This window comes from Octopus bimaculoides, chromosome 24 (assembly GCF_046866305.1).
Source record: "Octopus bimaculoides isolate indiv1 chromosome 24, ASM4686630v1, whole genome shotgun sequence".
NCBI classification, from domain to species: Eukaryota; Metazoa; Mollusca; class Cephalopoda; order Octopoda; family Octopodidae; genus Octopus; species Octopus bimaculoides.
The window spans coordinates 16,776,900-16,788,835 of NC_142951.1; the positions used below are offsets into that span (position 1 = coordinate 16,776,900).

Below are 11,936 nucleotides of genomic sequence, written 5' to 3' on the forward strand. Positions count from 1 at the left end.
AAGATGTAGGTAGCTTTTGTTAACTATATGACCGAAATGACCGAATTAGAAGTGGAGGTGCTTTTACTTCAGAAAGTATAGTCGCTAGAATAAGAACAGGATGGAGGAAGTTCACGTCTGTTGGCAATAAGGTATCTCTCTTCGAGTATAAGGCAGATTGCATGATGCTTGTGTATGACTAACAACGCTTGAGGGTAGTCAGGCATGAGTCCTGAATGTAGAGAACATGCAACGACGCTAGCATGTTGCACTGGATGTGCACCACCATTGTGCAAGAATGACAAATTATAAATGTGCAAAGAGAAAAATTGGGCTATTGCTTTCTATTCACATTTTACATTGATCACAACAACCTTCTATGTTACCAAACTATCTCTTCCTCTCACCTGAATCTCGAGTTCCCGTTGACTTGCACCTATCACCATACCTCAATCTGTCTCTCCCTCTCTCTACGGTCACTCTCCACAGAACTTTTCCCAGTTGATTTACCTACCTCTCATTCTCCTCACGCACTACATCCGTCTCTCCACTGTCACCCTTGCAATCTACTTACTCACATGCCATCTCTATTCCGCTCATCTTTCTCCTGTCCACTTTGTTATTACTATTCATCTGCTTTTTACTCTTTCTGTCCTGTCACTCAGTACCTACCTTCTTCGACTTCTACAATATTCATATGCATCATTGATCACCACATCACATTCACACATTCACCACTCAAACCAACCCAATCTCTAGTCATCGTCTACTCTCTCTCTTACATTCCATCCATTTCATATTTATTATTGATCCCACCGCTTCAACCCTTGTTCACCATTTGGCATATTTGTATACCTACCCAATTTCTAACCGGCCTTTACTCTCTCCATACGCTCTTACAGCTTCTACATACCCACCTTCCTTGCCCTATTCTTAGGAATCACCCTAACTCTTCATCACCACCATCTTTGCTTCTTTTTCCAACTTCACACCGATTACCTCTACCGACTCTTGCATAATGAGAGCAGCAATATATCTCCTGTGCAGCAAGAAACCTGTTCCAGCTCCTTCCTTTATACTTTAATCTTGCATTATCTACCATAAAGCTGCCACCCTCTCTACTGTAGTCCCATTAAACCAAAGGAGATGTCTTGCGAGATACATGGCGACCTTACTGGTGCTGGTGCCATAAAACAAGCATCGACTACACTCTGTCAAGTTGTTGACACTAAGAAGGGCATTCAGCTGTAGAAACCGTACCAAAGTAGATACTGAAGCAGGTGCAGCAATTTAGAAATTGCCAATTTTCCAAATGATGCAATATCTTTTGTACCACAAGTTCGGATGGAATTGGAAGACTCTGACGGGAATGTTTCATCTGTATCAGAATAAAAAGAAATTCTAAACCTTCGGACTCTGTAGCAGGTTCAAAACATGATTGATGATGATCCCGGAAAATCAACGTTGATTTTCCGGGATCATCATCAATCGTCTAAGAACTATTTTATACTAATACTGCTTCTGTTGCGTATAACAAACACACACACACGCACGCACACACACACACACACACACACACACACACACACACACACACATTAAAAACTAAAGAAAATACTTTGGGAACTTTTAACTTTATAAAAGAAAAAATATTTACAATTTTATCAAATCATGCTACCGGTTTCAATGACTTTTATTCACATATATTTTTTTAATTGGCTTAGATTTAGATACAAATTACTGTTTTTAAAAAGCTCAGGGTTTTATGCAATAATGTTCACTCTTACGTTAAACATACTGATTGCAGTTTCATTACAGTTCGTACATGTGCGGACAGTGTGACGGTCTTTGTTTGCTCAAGCTTTGCTGTAATTCCTTGTGCTGTCAGTGGAAGACTCAACGACTTTTAAAATAATACAAGATAGAGAGTTTCTGTAATTTAAAGAACCATCCCAATCACACTGAGTCGGTTCGATGATTACGGTAAAATCATTAGTCCGTGGAATATTCAGTGAGCAACGCGAAAGTACAATGAATAAATGTTGCTGACCAAACAACTAGAATACTCAAGCGTGACAGTAGAGCGGATAGCCACTTCTTCACTAACATATCCTTTCTTATCACTAATTGCTTTTTTTAATATTTGTTATTAATATGTTAAATAGTATGTGTTTATCGTTATTGTTGAATTCATCTAACAATAAGAAAAAAAGTAACTTTGTATTTTTTTGCTTCGTGAAATTTTCTTTTCTTTTTTTATATATATAATCTCACCTTTGTATTACAAAAAAAGCTTGCTCCATCTTAGCGAAGGCGGAGGTATTATTTTCAGTCGTGTTTGTTTGTCCGTAGACAAGATATCTCAAGAACCGTTGGATGGATTCGGAGAACACTTTCAGGGATGTTTGACCTCGTGAGTGGCACGAATTGATTAGATTTTGGGATCGATCCAGTATCGGACAAGGATTCTGGATTATTTTTCGTGTTTTTTTTTTTTACTTAATTTTTGAGAGCAGTCGGGTTCATTTTTAGTATTCTCATTTGTGAGAATATTCTCATTTAAAAAACCATCTCTGGCTAATCGTTGAGAGGACGTTGGTGTTGCCTTATTATTATTATCACTATTCAATAGTCTTATTTTTATCACGTGCTTTCAAGGCATTACCGAGCGCAGATCTGTGTGCTTTGGATATGTGCCGTGGTCTGTTTTGGTGTTGTTATTTTCATTGTATTGAAAGTGCTTTACGTAGGATGTGTGCGGTGCCTAGTAATGCTATTTATTGTATGTTATATATATATATATATATATATTCGTAAAACTTGGTGTTTTGGTTATGGCTTTGTCTGTATGTTTTTTAATCATATCTAATGCACGGAAACCACACGTCGAGCAAAAGGGCAAAAGCTCGATCTCGATTTTCAGTACGAATACGGACCGCTAAAGTGTGACCCATCGATCCTTTCCGATTATAGCGATTGTTTCTGCTTTTAGGCTCAACATTCGTGCTATGTCTCTTTCCAGATCTTTGCATTTTGAAATTGTTGTCGTTATTATTTCAATAGACATACTTCTATTGCAATCTTTTTTATTGTACAAGGTTCTATGACACTTGTACGCCGGAGGTGGGGGGGGGGATGTCCTTTTCTATTGCAATATGTAATACGTGTGTAATACCTAGAAGCTATACTTTCCAAACGTTGAATACTCTTCTCTCTCTCTCTCTCTGTATATATATATATATATATATATATATATATATATATATATATATATATATATATATATATATATGTATGTATGTATGTATGTATGTAATGTGTATATAAAAGATACGGGGAGTTTTCATCAGGATGACTCAAACTAATAGGTATGCGCTCTGAGTGCTCAAATTGGTATGCCACTAAAATTCCGGTTTGAAGATGTGATCTTTAACCGCATTTCTAAAGCGGCTAGAAGTGCCTTCCCATTGAGTTAGTAGGTATAGATTAAAGCAGAAAAGAAGAGAAAGCAAACAGTTCAGTGATACTTGGCAAGGACATTTAATTTAGCTATATAATAAAAGGTTTAGTTAGTCTCAGACAGCTGTTTCTAGAATATTCTAGCTGTTGGAACATCTTGTCGTGCGAGGATTCCCTATGCTGAGCATTCCGTCGTCGGTGAGAGACAGGTTGAACATATTTAACAGTGGAAGACCATTCATTAGGTAAATCCATGTTCATGGATTTACCTCATGAATTCCCTTTTTAGTTGGACTTAATTGGATTTCTACTACCTTTCTAAACATAATGAACCACAATAAATATCATTGTTATTATATTATACTGTCATTATTATTGTTATTAAGTGTTAGTTTTTCATGCTAATTTTGTTTTTGTAATTTTTTTCAGAATATATATATATATATATATATATATATATATATATATATTGATGGGAAGGACAACAAAAGAAAGAAAGAGACCTCGATAGTATGCAAATAGAGGAATTTATCTGTAAAAATATGTGACACTTATTCGGTAGCCATGATAAAACTCCGAATTTCGGATGCCGGGGTGGGAGCCCACGCCAACATCTCTTCAGTTATCTGACCATTGAAAATTCCTATGAAAATGACCCTCACAGGAATTTTCAATGGCCGGATAACTGAAGAGATATTGGCGTGGGCTCCCACCCCGGCATCCGAAACTCGGAGTTTTATCATGGCTACCGAATAAGTGTCACATATTTTACATATATATATATATATATATATATATATATATATATATATATATATATATATATATATATATATATATATATATATATATACATATATGTGTATGTGTGTGCGTATTGTTATAAATATATCAATTAATAAATATATGGTTATGATTACGTATGCATGCTAATGTAAGCACACATACATGCACACCACACACACATACACACACACACTCATACACACACACTCATACACGCACACTTATGAACGTATGTATCTATGAAAGGCACTTATCGCTCTTGGATTTATTTACATCGATTGCATATATATTTGAAAAAATAAAAATATATCGTAAAATCTTTCCCCAGCCAGTTTTTGTACGCGCATCGCTGGTTAGTACAACCCATTCGCATAAATACGATCACACACACATACATGCGCGCGCACAGACATGCATATTTGTACGTGTGTGTGATCTAAAAAAGTTCACAAACTGTTACTCAGTGTTTCACATCACCAATCATCAGAAAACTGAACTTTTGAACAATACAATGGTTTATAAATGTTTATAATTGGTAACTTGATAATTAGCAAATCATCTAATAGACATTTAGCGCTGATCAGACAGAGGGTTACGACTTTCCAAATTAATGGAATCTTTTGCATAAAATAACTGACGGACGATGAATAGCAAAATAAACATTAAAAGCAAGGAAACGCTGAATAAATCTGAATAACACAAATCTCATTGTACGGGGTAATAGTTGCAATATTTACAGCAAATGGAAAATAAAAATTAGCTAGAAATTAAGAATTTACGAAAAATATATAAGTCATTAAAAAATAAAAATGATGAATGATTATTGCAAAGCAATTACATAATTTTGTCATAGTGAAAATTGAGTGAAAGTGTTTGTGTAAAAGTAAACGAAAGAAAAAGAAGGGTAAAGGAAAAAGTAATGCTGGAAAGATAGAACGAAGAGTTAAGCGTTGCTATACAACCTTAGTTATATTGATAGTATGTACAACACACACACACACACACACACACACACACACACACACACACACACACATACATTCATAGGACAGGAGAGAAGGTATGGACGATTGGAAAGTATGCATTAGACGTTGCTTCATTGTGTGCAATGAAAGCAAAAAAAAAACAAAAAACAAACAAAAACAAACAAAAAAACCCCTAAAAACAAATATACAGGTACAGAAAATTTGATCCAAAATTGCATTCGGAATATGCTATTAAAAGTGTGAAAAGGCATGAGGTGGGGAACGAGAATTCAATCAATTCAAAGTTGGAGCAATGATTTCAATTAGAGGTAACAATATAAAAGCGGTTAATATAAAGATCTTCACCCCGGGAACAAAAAAAAGAAAAAAAAAAAAAAACTCTTTCAGAGTAATTTACCGTAGTAATATGACAAAGTAATTCATGTAAAATTAAAGTGTTTTTTAACTTTTTTAAAAACTTTTTTTTTCGAATTTTTTGTTTTCCATCAATCTACGTCAGAAAATACGGAGATTAAGAATATGGGAAAAATAAACAAATTTAAATTTGATTTTTTTTCAGAATCGTAATCTTCGTTTTTTTCTACATATTTTACAAAAAAAAAAAAAAACCCGGAGAAAGTGAAAAATGAAGGGGGGTAGGGGGGGGGGGGGGGGGGAGGATAATTGAAATTTAGAAATTTTTTATTTTTCAGAATCGGATCCTCCATAACTAAAAACGTGGGATTCCGTAAAAAAAAAAAAATCAATATATATCCATTTTACCGGAAGTTATGACGGAAAAATCGGATCTTGTGAATTTTCCGAAAGTCCCCTCCTCGCCCCCACCCCCATGGTCGTCAGCGCGCATTTTTTTTTTCATATTCGTACTCTACATACTTGTTAACACCCACCAGGCTGGTTTATTTATTATCTTTTTGGTTCCCGGGTGAAGATCTTTATATTGACCATATAAGCTATATGCATGATCGATGAAAAGCGAAGTAAAGTCAAATATTATAAATTATTAAAGCATTACAAAATGGATCGTGTGAAGATGAAACATGATGATCTGAAGAAATCGATGCTAGAACAAGAAGTCATCCAAAGTATCCAAAGTGATAATAACAAAATATAAATAAAACCATTAACAATACGTAGTAGGGAGAAATAATTATATACAGTATCTGTTCAGTAGAAGCGGCCTCGGCATCAAAAATGTCAATGTCTGTAGCAATGGGCTGTGTGACAGAAAGTTCAGGACAAGTAACCTAAATAGGTACAACTCACACTTATAATGGTATAGCCATCCTTCTAACTATAAATACCAGTTCCGTAGACACGCGCCAGTTAGCCAGCAACGAGCCAGACAGGCAGTTTCGTGATCGAGATGGTGACCGCTGTGAGCCAAGAGACCAGACAGTACCAGTTGCAGACCACGAAAAGACGAGATAGAAAAACGACACAACCCAACGGAATGATGAACGCACGCACAGACACAAAATATGGCTCTTGTATTACCTTGCCCCATCAATATTATCTTTCCTCCGTTTTTACTTTGCCGACTCGAAGTAGTTGGCAACTTTATGTAGCGCATATTTGTTTCAAGTATCCAACAAAGTAAATGCAACTGTGACCAAATAAATAATGTAAACCACTTCCCTATTTTTTCTTCATCCTTTTCCTTCGATGCCGTTTCATCACACCAGCATCATCTTCTACACCCGACAACTTACATTGAACCATCAGCAACACATTTCACTACATTCAGGATACTTTTGTTGTGCATTCTATAGATACGAAATTTAAGAATTCCATAGCTGCAACAGTTTTGGCATTTTCCCGTATTTCCGATTTATTTTTGTTTTCATCGCACCCAAAAAGTAGCGTATGCTTTCTAATTGCTCATCCCTCCCCTATATCAACGTTTAACTTTCCCATCCCTTCTTCAAACATTACCTTTTCCTTTACATTTTTTACCCTTTATTTTATCTTAGACAGCCTCTTTTTCACTCACTGTTTACTACCTCAGGCTTATATATGTATCTTTAATATTCATTTTATCTCATTCTTAATGATTTATACGTCTTAAATTCTTAATTTCTACAAAGGTATTTTTCCTTTGCTGCAAAATATGCCAACTATTGCTCTACATAATACAATTTACATTTCTCATTTTTACTCACCTTTTACTCATTTATTAGGTATTGTTTTTCGTCAACGGCCAATCTTATAATCCATCACATTCCATTAATTTTGAAATTCCATAACTACCTGTCTAATCAGCGTTAAATGTTTATTTGATGATTTACCAAATAATAATTACTGTACCATTTATAAACATTTATAAACCATTGTATTGTTCCAAAAGGTCAATCTGTCATTAGTTTGTAAAGTTTTTCAACTTCAATAAAACACAATATTTTACTTTACATTTAGTATTATGTACACACATACACGCGTGCGCATGCACACACACATATATGTATATATGTGTGTGTGTGTATACACACACACACACACACACACACACACACACACACACACACACACACATGCATGCTTACATTCATAAGTACATAACTACATGTTTTAACAATAACATACACTAATTTTGTTCTTCATACTTTCAATATAATACATTTTAGATACTCTTGTTTGTGATATTCGTCAAATGTGGTTAATCGGCTCAACCAGGAACATCATAGTCACCGCTATCATAACCCCGAACCATCTCCTCACACAATCTTTAATTCTTCCGCCCCATTCCACCCATACCACCCATTTGATGCTTCAAGAATTTTCACACAGAATGAACGGCATTTGATCATCCGTAAACTTGAACTGTCTCTTATCGTAGAATTTCGATAACACCGGGTTGTAAGGATGATTGCGTTTGAGATGTCGGTAATGATTTTCTGGTCTGTCTGTCGTGTTACCGCAATCCTCACACACATAGAGTTTGGTACGCCGCTCTTTGTGGCCGTAGTTGACCGACTGGCCGTGCACTTTTCGGCCGTGAGATTCCAGCGAACAACGCTGTGTGAAAGATTTCCCGCACAACTCGCACTTGAATGGGCGGACTCCTGAAAAAGAAAAGCAGACACAATTATGAGATTCTCAATTCTACTCTCACTTTCATATATATATATATATATATATATATATATAAATATCATGCACGCATACATACATACATACATACATACATACATACATACATACATACATACATACATACAACAGCAACAAAAATAAATGCATTAACTGAAAGTGAAGAAAACAATATCCTACGTGTTGGAAGTGAGCTCCTTGGGAAGTACTCTGTTCCTGATGACCTCTCAAACAGCCTCAAATCAGCATAATTTAAAGAAAACCTGGACGTGAAATGCTCAGCATACCCCCCACCAACCCACTCACCCAAAGAAAAATAAGACCATGCTTGGGTATGTTTCTCATTGACTTGAAGAAGATAGTAACACTGACATAGAGAGAAGCCTCTCTCGGACTCGTAACCGCTACATCACACTTCGAAGACTATGCATTTGCACTCCAAGAACAGGTGATTGATACTAAATACCTAATCAACAAAAGAGACAGCGAAGCCCTTGGAGTTCCAAGATACAATCATAATTGTAGATTATCATATTTCTGTGGAAGAAATCACACATGTGATGAGTAGCTGCCCAAAAATGTCATCAAGATTACTATCTCCCGATGCGATATGATGTTGTCGCAAAAACAATATACAATGCCATTCAGAAAAAAAAAAAGACTGTCCTGGAATATATATAGAGCGTCCCACTGTTATTGAATATGTACACAAATAACTGCACAAGGAATACTGGTGGAAATATTTGTCAAGTGTAAACATAACAGACCGGATATTGTTGTTTGAGACAGACAAAGAAAAGTATGTCATAGAGGTTAGTTGTCCTACTAATGTGAATATCTCTTTGAAAATCAAAGAGAAAGACACTAACAATGGACAACGGCTGCCACATGTCAGATATCGAAATGATCGCAGAGCAACGTGAAATAAAGTGTTTTGCTCAAGAACACAACGCAACGCCCGGCCTGGGAATCGAACCTACGGTCTCGCAATCGTGAGTGCAACACCTTAACCACTAAGCCACACACACACACACACACACACACACACACACACACACACACCCACAAATACACACACACAAATACACACACATACATACATACATGCATACACACATACATACATACATACATACATACATACATGCGCATGAACCAGCTTAAGGGGTTGTCTTGAGGCCATGGTGGAAGATGAAGACGGTTACTTTGAGTAAACTGTTATCTCTCGGTCATTATCTTTTGATTTTTGGAATGGGATATTGCGCTTTCTTGGGATATTATCCTATGAAGTTAAATAGCTATTTAACTTCATAGGATAATATCATAACTTAACATCACTTCTCATTTACTCTGCTTTCTAACGGTTTCAAGACCGATATGCTATACAGTTTCATTACGTATCATGTCTTTTCAACTTGTTTATATACATGTAATTCTAGGACAACTATGAATGTTGTCTGTTTACTGTCTGCTATGAATTAATCTGACCATGAAAAGATACAATATTCCATATTTTATAATATGCATGAGTTGGTCTGGATATTGCATCGAAATGTTCATAGGTCATAATAAAGCTTTTACAATGGATCATCTTTTAGCTCTTATTTAAATTGATATACATACAAAAACTCACATGTGAGAATTTTGCTACGTTGATAACAGATACAATATTTTTACCAAATTTTGGTAAAAATACACACACACACACACACACACACACACACACACACACATATATGTGAAAAACTATTATCTCACATTATATATACATATATATATATATATATATGTATGTGTGTGGAGGCGCAATGGCCCAGTGGTTAGGGCAGCGGACTCGCGCTCGGAGGATAGCGGTTTCGATTCCCAGACCGGGCGTTGTGTGTGTTTATTGAGCGAAAACACCTAAGAGTTCCACGAGGCTCCGGCATGGGGTGGGGGAGACCCCTGTTGTACTCTTTTGCCCCAACTTTCTCTAACTCTTTCTTCCTGTTTCTTGAGTAACGCTGCGATGGATTGGCGTCCCGTCCAGCTGGGGAGAACACATACGCCATAGAAACCGGGAAACCGGGCACATGAGACTGGCTAGGCTTTAAAAGGGCGCATAATAAAATATATACATCTTTCCCCTCTCGTTCTTCCTTCTGCTACTACTATATTTCTCTCTTCCTCTCTTTCTCTCGATGCTCACCTATTTTTCTACTTCCTCCCCTTGTTTCTCCCTCTACCACTCTCTCTCTTCCTTACCCCTGACTGGTCACATGTTTCCGGTCACTAATCCTTTTCTTCCTTGGCTATCGCCGAGCAAACACGTGAACTTCGTCCCGCTTCCAGTTCGTGCCTCACAGTGTACATATACACATAATTTTTCACGTCTGGCCGCATAGCCTTTTCCGTTTGTTTTCCTGTCTTGTTTTCTTTTCCGTTTGTTTTCCTGTCTTGTTTTCTTTTCCGTTTGTTTTCCTGTCTTGTTTCTGTCCGCTACTACATTCCTCCATGGTACAAATTTAGTTTGTGTATACAAATTTAATTTGCGGTCCATGGGAAGAGCCATTTTAACGAGGCGTCCTGCCCTACTCTTCGAAACGCCTGTATTAGAATGGGGGTATCTGATGAAGGAAAATATTCTCTATGTAGCCTGTGTGTTTTCTGTACTCTGGTTATTATTATTTTTTTGTCTACGTTTTGTTTGCAATGTCCTGTACCCAGATATGCACCTATATATATACAGGTAGACGTAGGTATGCACATTACCTGTACGTATATATGCATATACTCATTTATTATTTGTTTTACATGATCGAACGCCTGCGTCATCCCTGTAAGTAGTTTTTTGAACTTTATATTTTCTGACGCGACTCTATCTATCTCTATCTCTATAACTTTTTTCCCCCTCTCGTTCTTCCTTCTGTTACTACTACGTATCTCTCTCTACCCCTCTCGTTCTTCCTTCTGCTACTACTATATTTCTCTCTTCCTCTCTTTCTCTCGGTGCTCACCTATTTTCTACTTCCTCCCCTTGTTTCTCCCTCTATCACTCTCTCTCTTCCTTACCCCTGACTGGTCACATGTTTCCGGTCACTAATCCTTTTCTTCCTTAGCTATCGCCGAGCAAACACGCGAACTTCGTCCCGCTTCCAGTTCGTGCCTCACAGCGTTCATATACACATAATTTTTCACGTCTGGCCGTATAGCCTTTTCCATTTGTTTTCCTGTCTTGTTTTCTTTTCCGTTTGTTTTCCTGTTTTGTTTCTGTCAGCCACTATATTCCTCCATGGTACAAATTTAGTTTGTGCACACAAATTTAATTTGCGGTCCATGGGAAGAGCCATTTTAACGATGCATCCTGCCCTACTCTTCGAAACGCTTGTGTTAGAATGGGGGTAGTTGATGAAGGAAAATGTTCTCTATGTGGCCTGTGTGTTTTCTGTACTCTGGTTATTATTATTTTTTTTGTCTACGTTTTGTTTGCAATGTCCTGTACCCAGATATGCACCTATATATACAGGTACACGTAGGTATGCACATACCTGTACGCATATATGCATATACTCATTTATTATCTGTTTTATATATATATATATATATATATATATATATACATATGGTGGTTGTCTACTCCTTAAACAGAGTTTGACC

General features: G+C 36.7%; 1 protein-coding gene across 2 annotated transcripts in view; it reads right to left on the reverse strand.

Annotated features, from left to right (window-relative positions):
• Window positions 1–4,458: 4,458 nt before the first annotated feature.
• The window catches only part of LOC106875818 (uncharacterized), a 69,872-nt gene continuing 62,394 nt past the window's right edge, over window positions 4,459–11,936 (reverse strand). Inside the window, exon 5 of one of the 2 annotated variants that reach the window (XM_089341402.1) lies at window positions 4,459–8,272. In XM_089341402.1, the coding sequence (XP_089197528.1) occupies window positions 7,980–8,272 (293 nt within the window). In that variant the 3' untranslated portion in view covers window positions 4,459–7,979. The remainder of the gene's footprint in view (window positions 8,273–11,936) is intronic. The other variant, XM_089341403.1, reaches the window with a different exon arrangement.